Source organism: Muntiacus reevesi, chromosome 14 (genome assembly GCF_963930625.1).
Source record: "Muntiacus reevesi chromosome 14, mMunRee1.1, whole genome shotgun sequence".
NCBI lineage: Eukaryota > Metazoa > Chordata > Mammalia > Artiodactyla > Cervidae > Muntiacus > Muntiacus reevesi.
Genome location: NC_089262.1, coordinates 37,493,385 through 37,518,588, shown reverse-complemented (window position 1 = coordinate 37,518,588; position 25,204 = coordinate 37,493,385). Strand labels below are relative to the sequence as shown.

The 25,204-nt window shown below is 38.8% G+C and overlaps 2 protein-coding genes across 3 annotated transcripts in view; one reads left to right on the top strand and one right to left on the bottom strand.

The window, feature by feature from the left end:
- Positions 1 to 10,338: 10,338 nt before the first annotated feature.
- SELENOP (selenoprotein P) lies at positions 10,339 to 20,295 on the top strand. 2 transcript variants are annotated; one of them, XM_065905556.1, is made up of 5 exons: positions 10,339 to 10,495; positions 13,452 to 13,667; positions 14,391 to 14,603; positions 16,768 to 16,885; positions 18,763 to 20,295. In XM_065905556.1, the coding sequence occupies exons 2-5, from the start codon at positions 13,465 to 13,467 to the stop codon at positions 19,471 to 19,473; spliced, it is 1,245 nt and encodes a 414-aa protein (XP_065761628.1). In that variant the 5' UTR covers positions 10,339 to 10,495; positions 13,452 to 13,464; the 3' UTR covers positions 19,474 to 20,295. The 2 variants fall into 2 exon arrangements, with proteins under 2 accessions (XP_065761628.1, XP_065761629.1); XM_065905557.1 differs by lacking the exon at positions 10,339 to 10,495 and having other exon boundaries at positions 13,442 to 13,667.
- A 93-nt stretch (positions 20,296 to 20,388) lies between these two features.
- The window catches only part of CCDC152 (coiled-coil domain containing 152), a 32,041-nt gene continuing 27,225 nt past the window's right edge, over positions 20,389 to 25,204 (bottom strand). The window contains exons 6-8 of the mRNA XM_065905558.1: positions 22,515 to 22,642; positions 21,096 to 21,179; positions 20,389 to 20,575 (exon numbers count right to left, since the gene is read on the bottom strand). Of these exons, the coding sequence (XP_065761630.1) occupies positions 20,399 to 20,575; positions 21,096 to 21,179; positions 22,515 to 22,642 (389 nt within the window). The 3' untranslated portion in view covers positions 20,389 to 20,398. The remainder of the gene's footprint in view (positions 20,576 to 21,095; positions 21,180 to 22,514; positions 22,643 to 25,204) is intronic.

The following is a 25,204-nucleotide window of genomic DNA, read 5'->3' as shown; positions in this document are numbered from 1 at the left end:
CCAAAAAAAGATATCCTTTTCATCATAGGGGACTGAAATGCAAAAGTAGGAAGCCAAGAGATACCTGGAGTAACAGGCAAGTTTGGCCTTGGAGTACAAAATGAAGCAAGGCAGAGGCTAACAGGGTTTTGCCAAGAGAATGCACTGGTCATAGCAAACATCCTCTTCCAACAACACAAGAGAAGACTCTACACATGGACATCACCAGATGGTCAATACCAAAATCAGATTGATTATATTCTTTGTAGCTGAAGATGGAGAAACTCTATACAGTCAGCAAAAACAAGACAGGGAGCTGACTGCGGCTCAGATCATGAACTCCTTATTGCAAAATTAAGACTTAAATTGAAGAAAGTAGAGAAAACCACTAGGCCATTCAGGATGACCTAAGTCAAATCCCTTACAATTATACAGTGGAAGTGACAAACAGATTCAAGGGATTAGATTTGATAGACAGAGTGGCTAAAGAACTATGAACAGAGGTTCCTAACATTGTATGGGAGGCAGTGATCCAAACCATCCCCAAGAAAAAGAAATGCAAAAAGGCAAAATGGTTGTCTGAGGAGGCCTTTCAAATAGCTGAGAAAAGAAGAGAAGTGAAAGACAAAGGAGAAAAGGAAAGATAAACCCATCTGAATGCAGAGTTCTAACGAATAGCAAGGAGAGAGAAGAAAGCCTTCCTAGGTGTTCAATGCAAAGAAACAGAGGAAAACAATAGAAAGGGAAAGACTAGAGATCTCTTCAAGAAAATTAGAGATACCAACCGAAAATTTCATGCAAAGATGGACACAATAAAGGACAGAAATGGTATGGACTTAACAGAAGCAGAAGGTATTAAGAAGAGGTGGAAAGAATACACCGAAGAACTATACAAAAAAGATCTTCATGACCCAAATAACCATGATGGTGTGATCACTCACCTAGAGCCAGACATCTTAGAATGCGAAGTCAAGTGGGCCTTAGGAAGCATCACTACGAATAAAGCTAGTGGTGACGGAATTCCAGCTAAGCTATTTCAAATCCTAAAAGATGATGTTGCTAAAGTGCTGCACTCAATATGCCAGCAAATCTGGAAAACTCAGCAGTGGCCACAGGACTGGAAAAAATCAGTTTTCATTCCAATCCCAAAGAAGCTCAATGACAAAGAATGTTCAAACTTCCACATAATTGCACTCATTTCACATGCTAGCAAAGTAATGCTCAAAATTCTCCAAACTAGGCTTCAACAGTACATGAACTGAGAACTTCCAGATGTTCATGCTGGATTTAGAAAAGGCAGAGGAACCAGAGATCAAATTGCCAATATCTGCTGGATCACAGAAAAAGCAAGAGAATTCCAGAAAAACATCTACTTCATTGACTACACTAAAGTCTTTGACTGTGGGGATCACAATAAACTGTGGAAAATTCTTAAAGAGATGGGAATACAAGACCACCTTACCTGCCTCCTGAGAAACCTGAATACAGGTTAAGAAGCAACAGTTAGAACTGGACATGGAACAATGGACTTGTTTCAGATTGTGAAAGGAGTACAGCAAACCTGTATATTGTTACCCTGCTTATTTAACTTCTAAGAAGAGTACATCATGAGAGATGCTGGACTGGATGAAGCACAAGCTGGAATCAAGATTGCCAGGGGAAATATCAATAACCTCAGATATGCAGATGACACCACCCTTATGGGAGAAAGCAAAGAGCAAGTAAAGAGCCTCTTGATGAAGGTAAAAGAGGAGAGTGAAAAAGCTGGCTTAAAACTCAACATTCAAAAAACTAAGATCATGGCATCTGGTCCCATCACTTCATGGCGAATGATGGGGAAACGATGGAAAGAGTGAGAGACTTTATTTTTTGGGCTCCAAAATCACTGCAGATGGTGACTGCAGCCATGAAATTATAAGATTCTTGCTTCTTGGAAGAAAAGCTATGACAAGCCTAGATATTAACTTCTGCATATTAAAAACTCTTCATCTTAAAAAGCAGAGACATTACTTTGTTGACAATAGTCCATTTAGTCAAAGCTATGGTTTTTCCAGTGGTCATGTATGGATGTGAGAGTTGGACCATAAAGAAGGCTGAGTGCTGAAGAATTGATGCTTTTGACCTGTGGTGTTGGAGAAGACTCTTGAGAGTCCCTTGAACTGCAAGGAGATCAAACCAGTCAATCCTAAAGGAAATCAATCCTGAATATTCAAGGAAAAGACTGATGCTGAAGCTGAAGCTGCAATACTTTGGCCACCTGATGTGAAAACTGACTCATTGGAAAAGACCCTGATGATGGAAAAGATTGAAGGCAGAAGGAGAAGAGGATGACAGGGGATGAGATCGTCGAATGACATCACTGACTCAATGGACATGAGTTTGAGCAAGCTCTGGGAGATGGTGAGGGACAGGGAAGCCTGGCGTGCTGCAGTTCATGGGGTTGCAAGGAGTTGGACATGACTGAGCTACTGAACAACAACAACAACAACACTTGTTATCAAACTTCTGTTCGTTTTCTTTTTTCACTCTACCTTGTATCACATGGGGGTCTCAGCCATGAACCTAGATGGGGAGGCGGAAAATCATTTTTCCTTCTTTACGTGTCATCAAGGGGCTATTTGTATGTTGAGCTGTGTCCTGTGAGGAGCTGCTGGTGCTGGCTCTGGTTTACACAAGCTTTTAAATTAAAAAAAAAAAAAAAATTAATAACAGCCTATTTCAAACAGAAATTCTTCTGTTGTCTGTTACTCTCTGAATGTGCTCAGTCCTGCATGAAATTTGGCACTCTATGTACTTATACTCCCTTAATTGCATTCATGTTTGATATAGCAAACAGTTTTCAGATCTGTCAAACTTCTGAACCTGAAGAAGAGCTACCTTCAAAGCATATTTCAGTTCACATGAATCTCAAAGGTTTATATTACACCTTATCTAATCTAAGCTTCTGGTTCATGCCTTCCTCTGGCCATTGTTCTTATTTTGCTTTTTTTACTTTGAAAGCATCTTGTTTTTTCCGGGACAACCCTTGCATACTCAGTCACTTACCTTTCAACATGGATGTTCAAACAGTATTATCTTGGGTATAATGCATAACATGAGGTCAGGGCACCTTCATGTATTTGAAAGGAGAGGAAAAAGAATTTAGGTCAAAGGGTTCCATTTCTCAAAATATTGGGAAAAAATCTTCATTTCCCTTTGCTTTAAAATATCATCTGACAACCAAGCTAAGGGGATTAATATTTTATATAGTTCCTTCATATGGTTATGACACTCCCTTGTTAATTATTTGAGACATCAGTGTTTTACAAATGTTAAATGCTAATGTCATATTATCACCTGCTACAGCTAATTGATTTCTAAAATCACAGTTCATAGTCCTTTTCTCTTCGAAGTCTACAATGAACTCAGATTCTTAGGGCCCTATTCTCCATGGAAATCATCCACGACACATTAAAAAGTTGAGAATGCTTATTAAAAACATAGTTTACACATTTACATAAACATTCTGAGGAAAAATGATAAGGATATGGAAGAATGAGAAAGCATGAAGAAAGTTTCTTGGCTCCAGGGCTGGAAGTTATGGGAGATGAGATCATTAGGATAAAGTTCAGCTTGATGGGATACAGTTAGTCATCTTAATGTTCACTGTATGGTGGTACCTGTAACACCCCGCTATCAGGAGATTTTAATCACTCATTAAAAATTGAAACAAACTAATTTTCTAGACAGTCCTACGATCAGAGATACTGGGGCCTTTGGAAGTAGAGTGAGGAAGCTAAGATAAAATGCCGTTGAACTTGTGCTAACTGTCCTATTGGCCCCGTCTCCAGGCTGTGTTAAGATGCTCCTCCTTTCATTTCCAAGGTTCCAACAGAACCTTGTGCTTACAGGCATTCTAGATATTGTCACACTTTGTCACACTGTTTTAGATATTGTCTAGTGTCTTTTCCCTGCTTACTTGTCTGTTGATTCTGTTGGATTTTGAAGTCCTTCAGAACCAGGAACTCAACATTGTGTCTATCATAAGCACCTAATAAATGCTTGATTTTGTTTGCTTTAATGTAATTTAATACTCACTAAAAGTCTGTTCAAAACCTTTGCTTTTTTAAGAATCCTGGCTAGACCTAGTACAGGTCTAAGTCAGTGCCATTTCAGGTCACTGCCCAGCACAGAAGAGGCTACTAAGCATGGATTCCCTCCAAACCCTCCTACCCTGTAGTGGGAATGTGGACTGGTATAGCCACTAGGGAAAGCAGTATGGAGGGTCCTTAAACAACTAAACTAGAGCTACCATATAAGCTAGCAACCCTACTCCTGGGCATGTATCCAGAAAAGATGGAAACTCTTAACTTGGAAAGATACATGCACCCTACTGTTCATAGCAGCACAATTTATAATAGCTAAGACAGGGAAGCAAACTATGTGCCCATCAACAGACAACTGGCTCAAGAAGATATGGTACATATATACAGTGGGATATTACTCGGCCAAAAGAAAAAGTGAATTATTGCCATTTGTAGCAACATGGATGGACCTAGAGATTATCATACTAAATGAAGTCAAAGACAAGTGTTACATGACATCACTTATATGTGATATCTAAAAAAATACAAATTAATATATATACAAAACAGAAACAGATTCACAGACATAGAAAACAAACTATGGTTACCAAAGGGGGAAGGGGGAAGTAATAAATTAGAGGAGTATGGGATTAGCAAATACAAGCTACTATACATAAAGAGCTAAGCAATAAGGATTTATTGGGCAACATTGGGAAATATATTCAATACCTTGTATTAATCTATAATGAAAAAAAATCTAAAAACTATATCTGAATCACTTTGCTGTATGTCTGAAACTAACACAAGTTAACTATGCTTCAGTTAAAAAAGCCTAGGTTTCACTTATTCCCACATAAGAAGCAGTATCCACTGAAACCTGAGGTTAAGGAAGGGTTAAAACCCATCATTGAGAATTTAAAGGAGCAGGGACTATTAGTTCCCTATAACAGTCCATGCAACACTCCTATTTTGGGTATAAAGAAATCAAATGATAAATGGAGATTAGTTCAAGATTTACAAATAATAAATGAGGCTGTGGTTCCTTTACACCCCGTGGTGCCTAATCCTTATAGTCTATTGTCTGAAATTCCTGAACTAACCAAGTATTTCTCAGTAATTGAGTTGAAAGATGCCTTCTATTCAGTGCCTTTGGCAGAGGAAAGTCAATTTCTATTTGCCTTTGAAGACCCTACTCAGCCAGCTTCTCAGTTAACCTGGACAGTTTTGCCCCAGGGATTTCGTTACAGTCCTCACTTATTTGGGAAAAGTTTGTCACGGGATCTACAAAACTTTAATAGCTCTGAAGCGGTAGTGTTACAATATGTAGATGATATTTTGCTCTGTGCTGGGACAGAGGAAGCTTGTTCACGAGCCTCAGAAGATTTCTTAAACTTTCTGGCAAGCTGCGGTTACAAGGCATCAAGAGAAAAGGCTCAGCTTTGTCAATAATCTGTTAGATATCTGGGCCTAATCATATCAGAAGGGACTAGGGCCATAGGCCCCGAGAGAATTAAACCTATACTAAACCATCCCCTACCTATGACTTTAAGACAATTGAGAGGATTTTGGGGAATCACAGGCTACTGTCGTATTTGGATTCTGGGCTATGGGGAACTTGCCCGGCCTTTATATAAACTTATAGCTGAAACTCAGCAGGCCCAAACCGACAAACTGGTTTGGTCTCCAGATACTCAAAAGGCTTTTAAGGTTCTTCAGACTGCTCTCCTGCAAGCTCCGGCTTTGAGTTTGCCCACAGGGTCAGAATTTAACTTGTCACTGAAAGAAAAGGTATGGCCTTGGGAGTTTTGACACAACCCCGAGGGCCTCACCAGCAACTTATTGCTTATCTAAGCAGAGAATTAGATGTAATTTCACGTGGGTGGCCCCACTGCCTAAGAGTAATTGGGGTAACGGCTTTATTAGTAACTGAAGCTTTAATTAATGGACCAAACCTTACTGTACTGACTTCTCATGATGTGAGTGGAATCTTGAATTCTAAGGTTAATATTTGGATGACAGACAGTAGGCTTCTTAAATATCAGTCACTGTTGTTAGAAGGACCAGTAACTAAGCTTAAAGTTTGTGGAAATTTAAATCCTGCTACTTTCCTTCCTGAGAAGGAAAATGAAACACCTGATCATGATTGTTCCCAATTCCTAACTTTAAACTATGCAGCTCGGGAAGATCTAATGGATACCCCATTAGACAATCCTGACATGGAAATATTTACAGATGGCAGTTCTTTTGTTCGGGATGGAAAGCGTAAAGCAGGTTATGCCTGGTGACTGCTGAACAGGTTTCAGAAGCAAAGTCTCTCCCCTAGGGAACCAGCGCCCAGTTAGCGGAGCTTGTGGCTCTGACCCGAGCTCTAGAGTTAAGCAAAGGGCAACGGGTGAATATTTACACTGATTCTAAGTATATGCTTATTTGACTTTACATGCTCATGCTGCACTATGGAAAGAGAGACAGTTTAAAACAGCGACAGGAGAACATTTTAAGCATTTCAGAGAGATCGAGAGACTTTTAACTGCTATCTATTGTCCTAAAGAAGTAGCGGTTATGCTTTGCAAAGGGCACAGCAGGGATGGGAATAAAGTAGCCGCCGGTAACCTGTTAGCTGACTCTCAAGCCAAAAAAGCGGCACTTTATGAAACCCCCTCCCTACAGACGCCTTTGATATGGACAGGTCCTGTAGAACAAGAAAAACCACAATATACTGAGGAAGAATTAGAAAGATATGAGAAAAGAGGAGCAAAGATTACTGATAAAGGATGGTTACAGTCCGAGGATGGACGATTAATAATTCCTGAAAATGCTCAGTGGAAAATTCTTAAGGGTTTACATCAGAGTTTTCATTTGGGTGTAGAAAGTACTTACCAGATGGCTTCTCATTAGTTTGAAGGTAAAAATGTAATGAAAACTTTAAAGAACATTATCAAACTGTGTGAGGTATGTCAGAAAAATAACCCAAAGACTGAAAAGCTAGCCAAATCTGGATTACAACGAAAGGGAAAGTATCCTGGAGAGGACTGGGAAATTGATTTTACTCATATGCCAAAAGCTGATGGATATTCTTGCTTACAGGTTTGGGTGGATACTTTTACTGGGTGGATTGAGGCTTTCCCCTGTCAATAGTGAACAAGCTAAACAGGTTATAAAGATTTTAATCCATGAAATCATCCCCAGGTTTGGGCTGCCACGGAGCCTTCAGAGTGACAATGGCTCCGCCTTTAAAGGGGGTGTCTAAAGCTCTAGGAATAGAGTATCACTTACACTGTTCCTGGAAACCCCAATCCTCAGGAAAGGTTTAAAAAGCTAATGACATTATCAAAAGACATCTGCGCAAATTAACTCAAGAAACGAAGGACAACTGGATTAAAGTCCTACCCATAGCTTTAATGAGGGCTCGAACTGTCCCCTTTTGAATGTATTTATGGAAGGCCTTTCTTACGCACAGACATTGTTATAGATCCTGAAGCCTTGGAGTTAACTAATTATGTAACTCAGCTCTCAGGTTTTCAACAGGCATTAACAGAACTCCTCCTGACCCAGTCTCTGAATCCAGCAAGCCTCTATTTGAGCCAGGAACCGAGGTCCTCATAAAAACATTGGAGTCTGGGGGCCCATCCCTCGAGCTCCTCTGGGAAGGCCCTTACCAGGCTATTCTTTCTTCTCCCACAGCTGTCAAAGTGCCAGGAATTGATTCATGGGTACATCACACTCGAGTCAAGAGGTGGCACCCTGACCAGAACTAAGTGATGTCATTTTATGTTTTTACTTTCTATGCTCCGACTTTGTATGTTTCAGATGGGCCTGATAATCTATGTGATCCTACTTCTGCTGACTCCAAAAATCCTGAGTCTGCCGTTTGATTCTCAAGACAATGCCTTCCTGTCCTGGGATCACTCCTATGCTGCATTCCACAATCGGTCTAACTGTTGGGTCTGCGGAGCACTCCCCTCTTCATCAGTGGAAGGCTTCCCGTGGTGGACATCTCCACTTCAAGGAAAGGACTTTCTCCAAGTCTGCAAATGCCTTCAACAATCGCATGTGATGCCTCTTCCTAAACTGATGACATCTAACAACCTTAAGATGGACTGATATAACTATGGACATAATGTGACTTTTCATTTTGATTTTAACTTGGTTTAATGACTATTTTGCCTTACATCTGTAACTGTAATGGGGTTTTCTAACCGTCCTAAAAGCTTTTAATTTACAAATAGTTGTCCGAGCTCCTATGAGTGCCACAGCCTCCTCCAACTATTACTTGGAGCCCCTAGATCAGACATCCTCACTATGAGGATTAAGAGAATATGTTGCCTCACCAATTTAGGGACAATGCCCCTTGTCAGCTCGGAAGCAGTTATGGAATGAGAACGACGCCCCTTTTCCCTAGGCAACACAATTCTCCTAAAAGAAAAGGGGGGAATGAGAGAGTCATTTCCTAGGCAGGTTGATAAGAAGTCTAGGGGTCCCCAAGGAGAGAGAGGTCTGGGATATTCAAGGAGGAAGAAAGGACAAACTTTTTACTTTTTCTCCTCTACATTCTTTAGGATTATATAACAATAATGTATTCTGCCTGAGGACAGTCTCTGGATTAAACCCTCTGGCTAATTCTGTTATCTTAAAATGTAAATTATGGGGGTAGGTCTGGTCTTTACAAGGATGTATCCTGCCTGAGGACAGTCTTTGGATTAAACCTTCTAGCCAACTCTGTTATCTTAAAATGTAAATTATGGGAGTGGGTCTGGTGAGGTCTTTGCAACCTCCAGACATTCTTTGGATTCATTGGAGAGTATATAACTCCATTGCTAACACTTCTGATGCCTATGTCAGAAGCTTTCTCTATCTCCTTTATACTTTAATAAAACTTTATTACACACACACACACACACACACACACACACACACACACACAAAAGCCTGGGTTCCCTTCAAATACTGCAAACTCCCCATCATCTCCTTTGACCATTTGGAGGTTTTAGACATACAGTGGCCTGGACACACACAATCCTGGGTGCTTCGCTTTGGAGCCAGTTGCATAACTTGCAGGGAATTCTTTGGTACAGGAGGCAAATGCTAAGCCACATGTAAAGGAAGGAGTGATGGTAATATACTTAATACTCTGTTGTAGAAAGACCCAACATGGCTATTTAAATTTCTTAAGCAAATGAACCACAGGGGGAATTATCTGTTTTATACAAATTTTTTTTCCCCCACAAGATTCTTTTAAAAAACAAGGATGTATATGTGCATTTTTTCCCCCCTGGGGAGAAACTAAGCATTTTACTGGATTCTCAAAGGGACCCTGAAAGATTAAGGTTACTGCTTGGTGTGAATAAATAGAATTTGGCTTTCAAACGCCAAGCTTCTACTTTGATAATATGTTTCCTTACAGGAAAGATCCCATCTGAGCCCCTTTGCACTCTGCACCTTCTAAACCAGTACCCAGCTCATAGCAATCCATAGGGGTTCATTTGGACAAAGCGCATTGGTAGGGAAAGCAAGGCTTCCTTGAAAACCATCACTCTCCAGGGCTGACATTGCTTGGCATTGCCGCGAGCCTTACCCATCATGGGTGTGCTCAATGGCAGCAGTTAATAGAAAGACTATCTGAAAGGGTAGTAATTTTCAATATATTTGAAATGTCCATATTCTTTTCCATGTGCAGCTACTATCGCAGTTAGCTTATTTGTATGGTACTTAAATTTGGAACGATTTTACAATAGATTCTTAAGAACTTCTATGGGATACATAGGTCTTCCAGGAAGCGGGACTTCTGTAATGAGAAAACTGAAGCCTGGTTTCCCTCAGACAGAAGGTCTGTTTCCTTATTCACTTCCTTAAATGATAAAGAAAAGGGCAGAAGTCCTATGAGATCCCAGAGATTCAAGTTTTAAAGCTGCAAAATAACCCAAGCAGGTCTGTAAGAGCAGGAGACTTTTCTAACAAAGCTCACACGATTTGGGTTGGGCTAGCACCTGACCACTACAAAGTTAAAGAAAAAAAAATTTTTTTTTTCTTTTCTTAAAGCGACAGCTTACCTCGCTGGCTTAGCAAATATTTTTCCCTATTATAGTTTGTTTGGAAAAGAGCCTAACTTGGAAGCCTTCTTTATCCTTAGCTCTTCTCCCGCCCCCGACTGTACCATTAAATCCTAGCAAACAGGGTGACTAAAAATGATAGGGGATATATCAGTAATTACCCCCACATTTCCCCCATTTTATGTATGCCAGCGCTTGTTACTTTTTAAAAGTTGATTGTAATAATCAGTTCAGGGCTTGTCTCTCCTTGCAAGATCACAGGCTGAGCGTGCATTGAACTTCTGACTTTGGCTCAGGGGGTGAGGTAAACAACAGGACTATAAATATCCGAGTTTCTCTCTGCGGCTTTGTGGAGCCGCCCAGCCGAGCGGAGAGAAAGGAAGCAGGCTGCTCAGGAGGGGTTGTGTAAGTAGGAAACTTGTGTTTTCCAAACTTGATTCCTTCAGAGTTTGGTAAATGATTTGATTTTCGAGTCTTGATAAAATGTTTTTGTCCTTAGAATAGATTTTAACAAAAGAGATGGGTAAAGAAAATACACAAGAATCTAAACTCCGGGTGCAGTGGGGACATTGTCAGTTCTAGCTGAGTTTTGCCCTGCCTTCTGCACTGCTGAGATAAAGATAGGGGCAGAGGAGGCTGGAGAAGCGGAATACTTTTCCTCTGCAAAAAGTTGTGTTGTTATATAGGCAATACTGTGTGTTCAAGCTTAAGTATTTCCCACTGATATGGGAAGTGAGAGCTCTAATGGCAAAACAGCTGGTGGGTTTGAGGAGCAGAGACGGATCTGGCCTGTGTAGGGTGCTGCAGAAATATCCAGGGGTATTGTGAGCAATTTCAAGGTAAGAAAAAGAGAAAGCAGGTTTGGTTCCCTGTGCAGAACAGTCATCCTGGAAATTAAAACCCATGTCAAAATCAGTGGTTATTGGTGCTTTTAGGAGAATGAGGAGGGGACCCTCAGAAGCTGGTCTGAGGATACGGGGTTGGGGAAGAGGGTGGAAAAAGTTTCTGCACATTTTGCCTTTTAATGGGTTAGTGGTCAAGAAATCTAGGCTTGTGATTGAAAAATGATGAGATTAGTGAAATTCACAACTACATTTTAATTGTTACTGCATTAAGTGAAGTTGCTCAGTAGTGTCCGACTCTTTGTGACCCCATGGATTATACCTGCCAGGCTCCTCCATCCATGGGATTTTCCAGGCAAGATTACTGGAGTGGGTTGCCATTTCCTTTTCCAGGAGATCTTCCCAACCCAGGGATTGAACTCAGGTCTCCTGCACTGCAGGCAGACTCTACCGTCTGAGCCACAAGGGTTTACAGTAAATCTAATTTTATTTATCGTCATTATTTTATATAGTTAGTTGTCTGACAGCTATAATCAATCAAAAGTTTCTTATGTAAAAAGTGATTTTAAGAAAACAAAGTTAACAGCCTCTTGATTATAGTGATGGGAAAATCTGGGAAGTGTGAACTCTGTAATCCACTACCCTCTGCCAATGGCTTCAGTTATTTTTTCATCAAAAAACTAAATGAGTGAAATAACCTTTTCATTTATATTCACTCTTCAGCTAGTTGGAGTGGTGGTGTACAGAGTGAGGCTGCCAGGTGCTGAGTTTATGCTGAAGGGTCTGTAACTACTGAACTTATATTCTATAAAGACTATGAAATCAGTCATTCTAGTAAGAAACAAAAAAGCCTGAATAATTTTGATGTTTTCTTTGTCATCTTAGGGCATTAAAAAACTCAATCCCCTCTGTCCTAACCTAGAGGGGTGGGATGGAGGAGGGAGAGGGAGGCTTAAGAGGGAGGGGGTGTATTGTACATACAGCTGATTCATGCTGTTGTGCATGATGGAAAGCACAAAAATGAGTACAACATTGTAAAGCAGTTATACTGCAATTAAATAAATTAATTAAAACCCCCAAGTTCTGGCTACTGTAGTTACTGAAGGTGACCGATCTGAAAAGAGTCAATATATTGTTGTAGGTAAGAGGTCATATGTTGGAATTGGTAGAACTGGTTTGAATCCAGTTTCCCTGTGACTTAGTACCTGTGTGGACTTGGGCAAGCTGCCTAAACTCACACTTAGCCAGTTTTCTCAGCTGCAAAAGGAGATAATGGTCATATAGTTGTAATCAGGTTTTTAAACGTTCTATCCACAGCTACTAGTGCATTAGAGCCCGTATCAGTCTGATTTTGGCTTCTCTGCTCCCCTCTTAACTCTGGGCTCAACTCTAGGTAATTTATCATTAGCTGCCTCCCCTCCCCCAACCACCCTCATCCCCAAAGTACTTTTACTTTTTTATCATAGATCAGTGCCTGAACATGTGCCGACTTCCTAGTTCTGGAATTTTTTCTCTCTCCCACCGACCCTCATATTAAAATAAGCATGCTTATCTTGATGACCCAATTCACTTGGTGTGTCTGAAATTAAAAATTCATGTTTGCATAAATGTATGGATTTTTCTTTCTCTGCTCGTCTCTGCTGAATATGTTCTTTTTTCTACCACCTATCTACAGTTCATGTGTTTTATTTGTACCTCTCTGCAGAGAGCTCTGGCCCTTGTTTTGGGAATACTTCTCATCATGTATTTAACTTTCCTACTCAGACGGGTCATTTTTTTTACCCAAGAACATGCTATCTTGTCATAGGAACTTCCTGAAAGTAGTGGTAGCCAATAAGTAGACTCATAAGAGTGTAGATTTCAGTGAATCTTAAGTGGTACAAGGCCCAGTGATTTGTAGTATTTCTTCCTGGTCAGGTGTCTTCTCATTGGTCCCTGTTGGTCTTGGCTATAATAGCAACATTTTGGCAGGCAGTAACATCTGAATCTCTTCTTGTTGGTAGACTGCCCTCACTGCCACCTCCTTTCTTCCTAAGTTCTCTTCCCGTGATGTCTTTTCATTTCTATGCGGAATTCCCTATGTATCCTTCCTTTGCTTAGATTGGTAGAGGATAGAAAGAAGCAGTCAGAACTTGTATCTCAAAAATCAAATCATGTCTGCAGGATGTTACTTGCTTGTAGAGGCCATATTCTCAGAATTTCCCTAGACATGTATTTTCTCCTGGACATATATCTTCTGCTAGAGAAGCACTTGACTGCCTGTTCAGGCTAATCTTCATAGCAGGCTTATTCAAGTATCTTGCTAAACCAGATAGTCAAGAGGTGCTTAGGCAGCTTCCCTGACTTGGACTCCCCTTTACAGGGAGATTTGGTGCTAAGATGTTCAATACAAAGAACCCAACAACATGGAGACAGAATCCACTGGCTAGATATTTGTAGAAGGCAGAATTATACCTGTTAGTTTATAGAGATTCCTTGTTACGACTGTGAAGATGACAGAAAGGTTTTCTCTTTTACAGGACAACCCCAGCCATGTGGAGAGGCCTGGGGTTGGCCCTGGCTCTCTGTCTCCTCCTAGCTGGAGGATCAGAGAGCCAGGGCCAAAGCTCCTATTGTAAGCAACCTCCAGCCTGGAGCATAAAGGATCAAGACCCTATGCTGAACTCCTATGGTTCAGTGACCGTGGTTGCTCTTCTTCAAGCCAGCTGATACCTGTGCATTCTGCAGGCATCTAGGTAAGGTAGTCTTTCTGTGGTCTAGAATTTCTTAAGAAGATAACTATTCAATAGATACATGCATAAAACAATAAAAATAGAAAATACATATTTACCAAATTGCATTTAAAAAAACTGTATTTGTTGGCCTAGAACATGTTAGAAGAGAGAAGACTAGGAGGATGTTTACAGTGGCTTTCCTGGAGCTATGTAAAATGTTTCTTTTGTGTACCTATATTTTATAGTAGCCTACTAAGTATGTATTACTTGTGTAATGAAAATGTTTTAAATTGTACTCCTGCAAATGGATTAGTTATTTCAATATAGGAAGCAGATATGAGAGCTTTGCCAGAGTAAAACAAACATTATACTTGCCATCAAAGGTCTTGAGTCATTTAATGAATTTCTAAATATATATATCTGTTGGGTTATTTGGCAAATACTTATTGGGTACAATTTCTCTGTAACTGGGAGATGGATTATAAAGATACACACTTCATAGGATTCATTTGAGGACAACATGGACTAATGTTTGTGCAAGCACTTGGCATATAGTTTTAACTGAATATAAAAGTTCAATAAATAATTAGAAAAACACAAGTTTTAGTCCTTTAAAACAATATAAAAAAGAGGTCTGAGTAAGTAAAAAATAATAAAAGAGTTTCATGTAGGAAAATAGAAGAGAAAGGGAGAAGTCACTAATTAAATTATTCCTTTTTTTTGTATTTTTTCCAAATATTTTAGATTGGAGGACCTGCGAGTAAAACTGGAGAAAGAAGGATATTCTAACATCTCTTATGTTGTTGTTAATCATCAAGGAATCTCTTCTCGATTAAAATATATGCAGCTTAAAAATAAGGTTTCAGAACATATTCCTGTTTACCAACAAGAAGAAAACCAACCAGATGTCTGGACTCTCTTAAATGGAAATAAAGATGACTTCCTTATATACGACAGGTGTGTACCCACATTTATACACACGTGCATGCACACCCACCCCCAAATTACAATGTACCTGCTTCATATTTAATGTAATAAGTGATTTAAAATAAGACATCTGCTTTTATCTTGTTACCAAATACTCAGTTTCAAAGTGAGCCCATTAGAATGTTTGGTTTTGCCAGATGACTTCCTTTCACACAAAAGTATTTTCAAAATGACTTCCTTTTACACAAAAGAATTCACCACTCCAATAGGGAAATAAGGAAAATTGAAAATACTTTCTTTCCCCTGTACATCTGCATTCTGATTAAAAAGAAATATCAATTTGTATCTTATGTATAATTCTCACTTAAAAATTTTGCAGATGAATAACCATACTTTGCAGACTACTGGCTTATCTCTAAAATCCAATTACTATTAATACATTTTAAGGTTATATACCTGCATTTCTGAACTATAAAGTACATTAATCATTTAGGCATAATCTGTATGAATCTGCTTTTGATTCCATGAATGAATAAAATGTTTGTATTATGAAAGAACTTCAATACATACATAATTTGCTATCATCATTTCTAGTTGGTGCTGGTTTGTTTTTTGGCTCTTCAGGAATGGTAAGCCAGACTCTGCCTAGGCCTGAGACCTACTTGGTCTTACTCTTAAGTATTTTTAATATTACATGTTATTCTTTTAGGACTGCAAGCTTCTAATTTGATCTGTTGCAAAGTGTAACCTTTTGATATTCATATAAAATTGTATATACAGGATAAAATGGGGGCAAGAAAAGCATTTCAACTCTACTGTTTCTGAAAATGCCAAGTGTATTTCCATTTCTTTCATTGTGCTGAAATTTTTGCTGCGAATTCTTTTTTAAAATTTAATTTTAAGATTCTTTTTTAAATCAGTGGGCCACTGGCCAAGACTTGAGGATCTTTTTCATTATGCTGTGATTTCTTATTGTGTGGAATTTGTGCTGCCTTAGCAGTTATGAAAAGATCATGTGATTTGCAGACCTGATTTATGAGGTCAGAGGTTTGAACTTTGATAGAATTTATGAATCAGGTACAAAATTGTATTTGACCAAATCACAATAACTAACCACATAATTTTGACATTATTTATTGTGACATATATCTATTTCATTTTTCACAATGCTAGTGTCGGACTCACTGTAGTCTCTTTTCTTTGAAACTTTTTCTTTTGTATTGGGGTATAGCTGATTAACAATGTGGTGGTGGTTACAGGTGAACAGTGAAGGGACTCAGCCGTACGTACACATGTATCTATTCTTCCCCAAGCTCCCCTCCCATTCAGGCTGCCACAGAACATGGAGCAGAGTTCCATGTGCTATACAGTAGGTCCTTGCTGGTTATCCACTTTAGAACAGTGGGTACGTGTTCATCCCAAACTCCTTTACTATCCCTCCCACCTGGCAACCATAGCAGACTCACTATAGTCTTGTCATGACCTGACCTGGTATGCAGTGCCAGGGAACTTGTTTGAGATCCCCTTCAGGGAGATTTACTGAAGTCATGAAAGGTATTTATAACAGTTATAAGACCATTAAACCTACAGCCTCATGCCAGATGGTGCATGAGTAGGATCATGATACTGAAAATATTGTTCACTTCAGTTTCGTCACTCAGTCGTACCCAACTGTTTGTGACTCAGTTCTTCGCATCAGGTGGCCAAAGTATTGGAGTTTCAGCTTCAGCATCAGTCCTTCCAATGAATATTCAGGACTGATTTCCTTTAGGATGGACTGGTTTGATCTTACAGCCCAAGGGACTCTCAAGAGTCTTCTCCAATACCACAGTTCAAAAGTATCAATTCTTCGGCACTCAGCTTTCTTTATAGTCCAACTCTCACATCCATACATGACCACTGGAAAAACCATAGCTTTGACTAAACGGACTTTTGTCAGCAAAGTTATGTCTCTCCTTTTTAATATGCTGTCTAGGTTGGTCATAACTTTTCTTCCAAGGAGCAAGCATCTTTTAACTTCATGGCTGCAGTCACCATCTGCAGTGATTTTGGAGCCCCTCAAAATTAAGTCTGTCACTGTTTCATTGTTTCCCCATCTATTTGCCATGAAGTGATGGGACCTGATGCCATGATCTTAGTTTTTTGAATATTGAGTTTGAAGCCAAAATATTGTAATGACTGTTATATTTTTCAGATGTGGCCGCCTTGTATATCATCTTGGTTTGCCTTATTCCTTCCTAACTTTCACATATGTAGAAGACTCCATTAAGACTGTTTACTGTGAAGATAAATGTGGAAACTGCTCTCTCAAGGTATTTTTCTCAATTGTTTTTCTTTGGAGAAAAGAGGAAATCTTTTAAGAGCTATCTAAGTTAGTGTTTCATGACTAATTAGCTAAATCAGCATTTCTTTTGGTATACTAGAAATAAACTACAATAGTCGTTTTTATAATTAGCTACACTTCCTGTTATGAACATACACTTTAAAACATCTTTTCAAGATTCATATTTCTTTTATCTAGGAGGAGTTTAGAGAACAAAAATCAATGCAAATTACATATTTTAATTACCACCAAATGATATTGCATGACTTTAAGTGCTTAAAGAATTCAGCCAACATAAAATACACTATTGCAATATTATGAATGTGCCCATATAAGAACACAGTGATAGTGAAGATTATCCATGGCATTACCTGAAGTGGACCAGGCCCAGATAACTACTTAACTCACCAAGAATGTAAGACTGTCAGCTTTTCTGTGACACTCTTACCCAATGCACTTGGAATTACTGATACTTCTTTCTTAACAACTACTAGAATATTTATTCTTTGTTATGAGAAACACTATATGTATGTATGATTTATATAAAATATACTCAAGGAATTGATTTTAACTTATATTAACTAAACTCCTTATATTAAATAAACTTCTTTTCCTCTCAGATTGAGAAGGAAAATAACTCCAATGTTTCCTTGACAGAGCAAGTTGGCAAAATTTGAACTCAGGTTCAAAAATAATTTAAAATTTTTATTTATAAGCTCTGCTTCCTTTAGATTTTTCCCCACTCTAAAGAAAGCCATTCACATTTTAATGACTCACTTAATAAGAAAATCAACAGTTTAAAAAAATATTAAAGTTTAGTTATGTCATTCTTCACATTTTAATCTGCATAATAATACCATGAGGGTTATTTTACTGCTTTTACAGATGAGACTGAAGTAAAGCAAATAAAGTACTAACTCAGTGTCTAACTTATACTCAGTGCCTAATGAATGTTAGCCATGTTGATTCCTATTTTGGGATTTGTTTCAGTATTTTGAAATTTTGAAAATGCCTAGTAATTGTAATGGAGAAGGAAATGGCAACCCACTCCAGTGTTCTTGCCTGGAGAATCCCAGGGACGGCGGAGCCTGGTGGGCTTCTGTCTACGGGGTCGCACAGAGTCGGACACGACTGAAGCGACTCAGCAGCAGCAGCAGCAGCAGCAGTTGTAAATATTAGCAGAGTTAATTTTATTGGCTCTTTTGAGTTATCAGAGAGGAATTAGTTTGTTTCAGAAAATAATATTAGATTTGATGCTTTGTTGACACTGGTGTGAAAGGTTCCATTTGGTAAACTGATTTTAGGATTTGATAGTTGTTTGACTTTATTGCAATCAATCTAAGTTCTTTTAACCAGTTAGTTTATTTAGTTTTGCTTCTGCAGATATAAATATAGTGACTTTCTTTTTAAGCCTTATGTATCTCTCAAATTCTTCCTCAATATTCTTATTTAGGAAATGCTCTTAATAAGGAAAGGAAAATTTGAATTCTGCTGTTGATTTAACTAGTATAGAAGCCTAAGTAAATTGTTAAAGCTTTAACTTACTACATTCTTTTTTTGTCTATTTTCAAAACATTTACATTGATTCATTTGCAGAATGTTTGACGATTCTTTAGTTAAATGCAAACTTTCTACAAGAAGCACTTTATAATTAGATATGGATGAGAACCAAATTTTAATGAAAGTCTAGGTGTTGAGGCTGAGATCAATTTTTTTTCTCTTATTAATATGATGCCGGAAACACAAAACCAGTTCAATCCTAATTAAGCAGTTTGACTTTCATATATGTTAACTCCAGAATTCATTTTTTCATGCATTCTTGCTAAATCTATAAATTTGTTAAGTGATTTATAAAATGTATTCCAGACACTGGAAGATGAAGACTTCTGTAAAAATGTATCTCTGGCTACCAAGGAGAAAACAGCCGAGGCTTCACAGCGACATCACCATCCCCATCCCCATCCCCATCCCCATCTGCATCCCCATCCCCATCCCCATCCCCATCCCCATCCCCATCCCCATCCCTATCCCCATCCGCATCCCCATCCCCATCATGGGCATCAGCTTCATGAAAATGCTCATCTTTCAGAGTCTCCAAAACCAGACGAACCAGATACCCCTGAGAATCCCCCTCCTTCGGGTCTTCATCACCACCACCATAGGCACAAGGGTCACCAAAGACAGGGTCACTCAGATAACTGTGATACACCAGTAGGAAGTGAAAGTTTACAACTTTCTCTTCCACAAAAGAAACTCTGACGAAAGAGATGCATCAATCAGTTACTCTGACAGTTTCCCAAAGATTCAGAATCTGCTTTGAGTAGCTGCTGTTGCCACTGTCGACATCTGGTATTTGAAAAAACAGGGTCTGCAATCACCTGACAGTGTAAAGAAGACCTCCCCTCTCTATGTAGCTGACAGGGCCTTTTGGCAGAGGAGAACGTCATTGAATCTTGACAGTGACGTTTGCCTCCAGCTGCCTGACAGGCAGCAGGTCAGCAGCTCAACCCCACAGAACCCGGCACCAAGTGAAGCTGAAAAAATCAGGCCAAATTGTGAAAATGACCTTCAAATTAAATATATGAAATTGGATATACTCCCCAAGTCTACATTTTCAGCATTTTTATAAGCTACCTAATTAATAGTGATCCAAAAATAGGAATTGGATTTGTGCAAACATGGAGAAATTGACTTCCACATTTTAAAATTTAAGTCAAAGAAATTTTGACCCAAACCATATTTTTATTCAGCTGAAAGGTGGTTGCAGCATTTGGTTAATATGTTTTTCTTTTTCTTTTTCCAGTATTCTACTTGCATTAATGAGAACAGAAACGTAAACTATAACCTAGGGGTTTCTGTTGGATAGTTGGCAACTTAGAATGGAGGAAGAACAACAAAGACATGTTTTCCATTTTTTTCTTTACTTATTTCTCAAAACAATATTATCTTTGTCTTTTTAATCTTATGTTTTTAACAGATTAAACCTTTAAAGCAAGAAGTGAATTCTGTCTTTTCAGACCCAGAAATACTCACACATGAATATTTTGCTATGATTACATTTTAGATATCCATTTATACTTTTTTATATCTAAGACTCATATCTTGATTTTTACTATCATATATGAATGAAGCCTTTATATCTTGTTTTCTTTATCTAGCATTTTATCATACTCTTTAAAATTTGAGACTGCCAATCTTGAAAGATAGATGGGAAAAGATAAAAGAATGTTGTCTAACTCTTAATTGCTTAGGAAGTATTTCCATAGTCAATGATGGTTCAATAGGCAAACCAGGTCCTATAAACCTGAATTTTTTTATGGTTAATACTATTAAGCAGAAATGTAGAACAGGACTGGCAAAAATGTGGATGTTTAAATTCAATAAAAAAGTTTAAAGCTTTTTGTTTTCATTGTTGTTATTACTTAGGTAGTGTGATATACTGACAATCAAAATTAATTTTCAACTGCTTTTAAAGAAGTTAAATAGCAACTAATGAATCTACTCAAAACCGTCTACGCTTAAAGTGAGAATCTTTGCCAACAAGTTTAACTTGAGAATCTTTGCCAACAGGTTTAACTTGAGAATCTTTGCTGACAGAGAGGCGTTGTTCTAAATCATGAACGGTATTACGAAGAACTGCAATCTCCTTGTCTTTTTCTTCCTGAAGATGTTGAAGTTTCTAAATGGAGCAGAACAATTTTGTTATTGCAGTTCATAAATGATAACAATTAAGCATTAATACAAGGAACAACAAAACAGCAAAAACTATGCTTCTGGTTTAAGTAGAAGTAGGTATTTAAAAAGATACCATATTTTGAAAGGTCTATAATTTTGTTTTTGTAGGCATTAACAGGGTAAAACTGGTGTAAGGACAAAAAACACACATTAGCACTATTTGTTGAGCAAGAAGAAATATGCTATCTGAGTACCTAAACAACTTCAGAATAGTAAGTCAGCTTTAGTTCAAAATACATTGTGGAATTCCTGAGATAGTCCAAAGAGTCAAAGGACTTGTCTAATGTTTTAATTTACTACTAAGATTTACTAATTTAAATTGAAAGTGACTTACAAAGATTATTAAAAATTTAATGTCTTTCTCATAGTGGGATAGATATATTTTCAGGAAAACTTCCATAACTTTTATGGAAACATATTAAGAATTTTTTTGGGTAACAGTCATGGAAGAAAAACTCACGTACCCTTTTGTAGATACTATGTGGCGAAACAGTAGAATCTGGATATGATTTTGCTTTAGTTTGAACTCTTGCTAGCTTGGCATCAAACTGAATCAAGTTTAAAAAGAAAATTGAGAACATTCTAGTTAAATGAAACAATTGTTTCTATAAATATAATCCACTATATTCTTAGATGCATAATCTGTAGTTCAAGTGTATTCACTGTATAACAGAAGATAGAAAAGTCTTCAGAACAAGGACTACCCAAACAAGATTGACTCCAGCTGCACTTTAAAATTATCTGGGCAGGTTTTTTAAAGAACCGAATACCTGGATACTACCTTAGAGATTCTGGGGTGGGGTCAGGAGCATTTTTCCTCAAGACATCAGTTGATTCTATCATGTAGGGTTAAGAATCTAGTTAACTAGGGTTGAGAATCTCATTAACTTAAAGGTAGATAAAAATACTTTCATGTTACTATGAGTGTATTTTGTAAAGAAAATGTAGTGTAATCAACAGTCATGGGAAAAAATTTAAATACCCTTCTATAGAAACTGTGAGGCTAAATAGTAGAATTTGGATATGATTTTATTGATTTAGTTTGAATGCTTGCTGGTTTGACATTAAGCTGTATCAGGTTAAAAAAATTCTCATGGGCCATTCTTACAGGTCATGTTTTTTTTTTTGCAAAATCTTCCATTATTTTTCCTTGAGGTTGAGTTTAGTGTAGCCTCAGTGTGAACTAAGAATAAACTCAGTGAGATTGTGTTCTGGTTTGGGGAGAGAATGAATAGTTACAATGAAGAAAAATAGCAAGTGAAAGTCGCACAGTCGTGCCTGGCTCTTTGTGACGCTATAGACTATATAGTCCATGGGATTCTCCAGGTCAGAATACTGGAGTGGGTGGTTGTTCCCTTCTCCAGGGGATCTTCCCAGCCGAGGGATCGAACTTGCAGGCAGATTCTTCACCATCTATCTTTCTACACATTTATTAGGAAAAAAAATAGTTATTTATTGTAAATGAAAAACTTTCAGTTGGTTCATCAGGGTTTCACAATTACTGCTGAGGAGAGAGTGACATTAAGGATTAAAAACACCCTCCCTACTGCTAGAATGGTAGCCCTAAAACGGCTGCATAGGCTCAGCTGTCACATGCAGGTAATCTGTGAGCTGTCTCTGCACCCAGAGGAGATAGCACCCTCTATGGAAATCAGCACCTTTTGAACGACGGAAGAGTCCCACTTTGAGGCCAAGTGCTGAAAGGCAGTGTAGCTAACAGTTGAGTAGGGTTTGAGCACTGCATGCTATGGATGAAGAATAAGCATGTGTGAAACTGTCTCACAGGGTTGTTTCTAATCCTGAAATTTATTTCACTGGGATGACAAAGAATGGCCTAGACTAAGAGATGCATCCTCAAATTCAGCAGAGCCTTAAACACTTACCTCTAGCTGTAGTTTGATCATTTCATTTTGTTTTTCCCTTTCTTGAGTTCTTAACTTTGCATTTAACTCGGAAATTTCCAACTCCTTTTTCTCTATCAGTTCTTTATTCTTTTCTTCGCTTAATTTGACTGAATAAAAAAAATGCACCTTAACATTTCAAAAATCTTAAAAGATTACTTTTTTGTATTTAAAAAAATGACAAGAAAGTACAACTTATTAATAAAAACATATTTTAGAAACTGTTTATGTGCAGGGTAGCTTTTATATAGTTTTAACAAGTCCCTTAAAAATGATTGAAACAAAAGGGCTGCCGGTTGAATGCTTTTGAATGAGTAAACTAATTTTTACTCTTAAATATCTAGAGAATAATGTTCTCTGAATGCCTGGAGAATAGGAGATTTATTGGTTAAAAAGGGACACAAAGCCTGGGTTTCTAGGTATAGAGGGCTTCACATCACAGGATGACTAGAGCTATACCAGCTTGTTCTGGCTCCCTCACTACTTCCCTTCATCAGCATTTTGTCCAATAAATTTCTTTGAATTTCTGCTCCCATTTCGGTGGTTCCTTGGAGGACATGAATCAGCACAAGAAACAGTTAGGATGGGCACTTTACACTTTGTGAGGAAGAGGATGCCATCATCAGTGGTATGTGGAGGATGGGAGTGCCTAGGACACCACCGGGGTCTGATTACTCAAGATTTTGTTGTTGTTGTTTAGTCGCTAAGTCATGTCCAAATCTTTTATGACACCATGGAGTGTAGCCTGCCAGGCTCCTCTGTCCATGGGATTTCCCAGGCAAGAATACTTGAGTAGGTAGCCATTTCCTTCTCCAGAGGATCCTCCCAGTCTAGGGATTGAACCCATCTCTCTTGCATTGGGTTCTTTACCACTGAGCCATCAGGGAAGCCCACTGAAGGTTTTACCAGAAGTTATCTGGGAAAATGTCCTGGTGGAGGTGAATACCTTGTAGGTATAATAGTTCAGGCATTTGAAAGATGAGAGAAACAAAGCTCACAAAGACAGCAGAGTTATTTATTGCTAAATTAAATTGGCCTCCTGTGCGTGCGTGCTCAGCTGGTTCAGTCGTATCTGACTCTTTGTGACCCCATGGACCACCAGGGTCCTCTGTCTCTGGGATTCTCCACGCAAGAATACTGGAGGTGAGTTGCCGTGCCTTCCTCTGGGGGATGTTCCCAACCCAGGGATCGAACCTGCATCTCTTACATCTACCTGCATTGGGATAAGAAGAAACTGAGAGCTGTTAGAAGGTAAAGATTTAAAGAACAGATGTGAGTCAGACGGTCTCTTTGGAAGCCAACAGACAGGCTCTTATGAACTCTAGAGGATGAGTAGGCACAGCTGAGCAACAGAATCTAATCATTAATGTTGCAGAACTCCAGAGAGTTTTAAATGCTCAGCTGAAACAGGTGTGCCATGCTAAATTAGGATCCTGGTTGGAAACACCTAATATCCTAAAAAAAGAGGACATGGATATCTGGATCAATGCCTGTGAGGAAACTGCTTTGATAGCTCCCCTAAATGCTTAGAATTGGCAGGAGTGACCTACCTTTTCCTAGTAAAAGCTAGCCCTTAGCTTAGCTGATGAAAGATGCTGCAGAGGCTCCTCTCCAAAGCTGCCCGGCCTCCTCTTCTGGTGGCTAGGCCAGTAACTAGGGTTAAAGCTCAGTATCACCTGGCTAGGGGAGTGCTGGGGCTGGTAAGTGGGGAAAGTGAATATACCCCCAAAGAGCTCCAAGAATTAGCTAGGTTGTATTGGGAAGAGCCATGTGAATACCCTTAAGAAGCCACTTTGAGGGTGCTGGATAGAAGACAGAAATTAAGACTAGGTAAGCAAGAATTCATGGACTTGAAGATACTCTTTAGGGTCAGGGGACATAATACCCTAGCAAGGACCCAGGCTATGGGGCAAATTCTGTTGGAGTAGCCTTAGACCTCTAGAGAAAGCACTGGCCAAAACAGAGTGAAGTGGCAACACCTGAGATGCCCTGGCAGCTAGTGAGAAAGGTATAAGGAGGCTCTCAAAAGCTGGCATGCTTGAGTAGATGTATCTTGCGAGGCAAGAAAATGCACCAAAGGATTATGTTCCTTAGGAGGACATCGAAGACACACTATTAATCAAGCCACAGGGAATGTGCTGGTGAAAGACAAACCAGCAACCAGTTCTTAGTTGAACTAAGAAGTTCAACTTTCACTCTCATCTGCAAGCTAGGTCTGACAAGAGGTTATAAAGTTGGGCTCATTAATATTCATGAATGGTGTCCCCCTTCCCCCACCAAGTTATAGAAGCCAGATGATGGTGCATAACTGCCAGAAGCCAGGAGGCCACAATTATCATAATAACCAGAAAGGTCAGAAAGCAGTCAAACGGGTGTTTTTGAGAATCATAGAGTTAGTTAAAAGATGAGCAGTAAATGCTGCTTAACAAGTACAAAAGAAATAAGAATGGAGGAACAGGAGGCTGAGGGCACATGGCCCCGTTAAAAATTATTCTTTGCTCGGTTCCCTAACCTGAACCAAGGTTTTGGTCTAGAACCTGCTAACTGAATATACACAATCAGGTCCCTAGGAGGAAGAACACTTCAACAACCCCTCTTCTAGGTTTCTCCTGAGGAAGAAGTGTCCACAGGAAGTATGGAGAACCTGCTGCCTGAACTCCTATGGAGAAGAA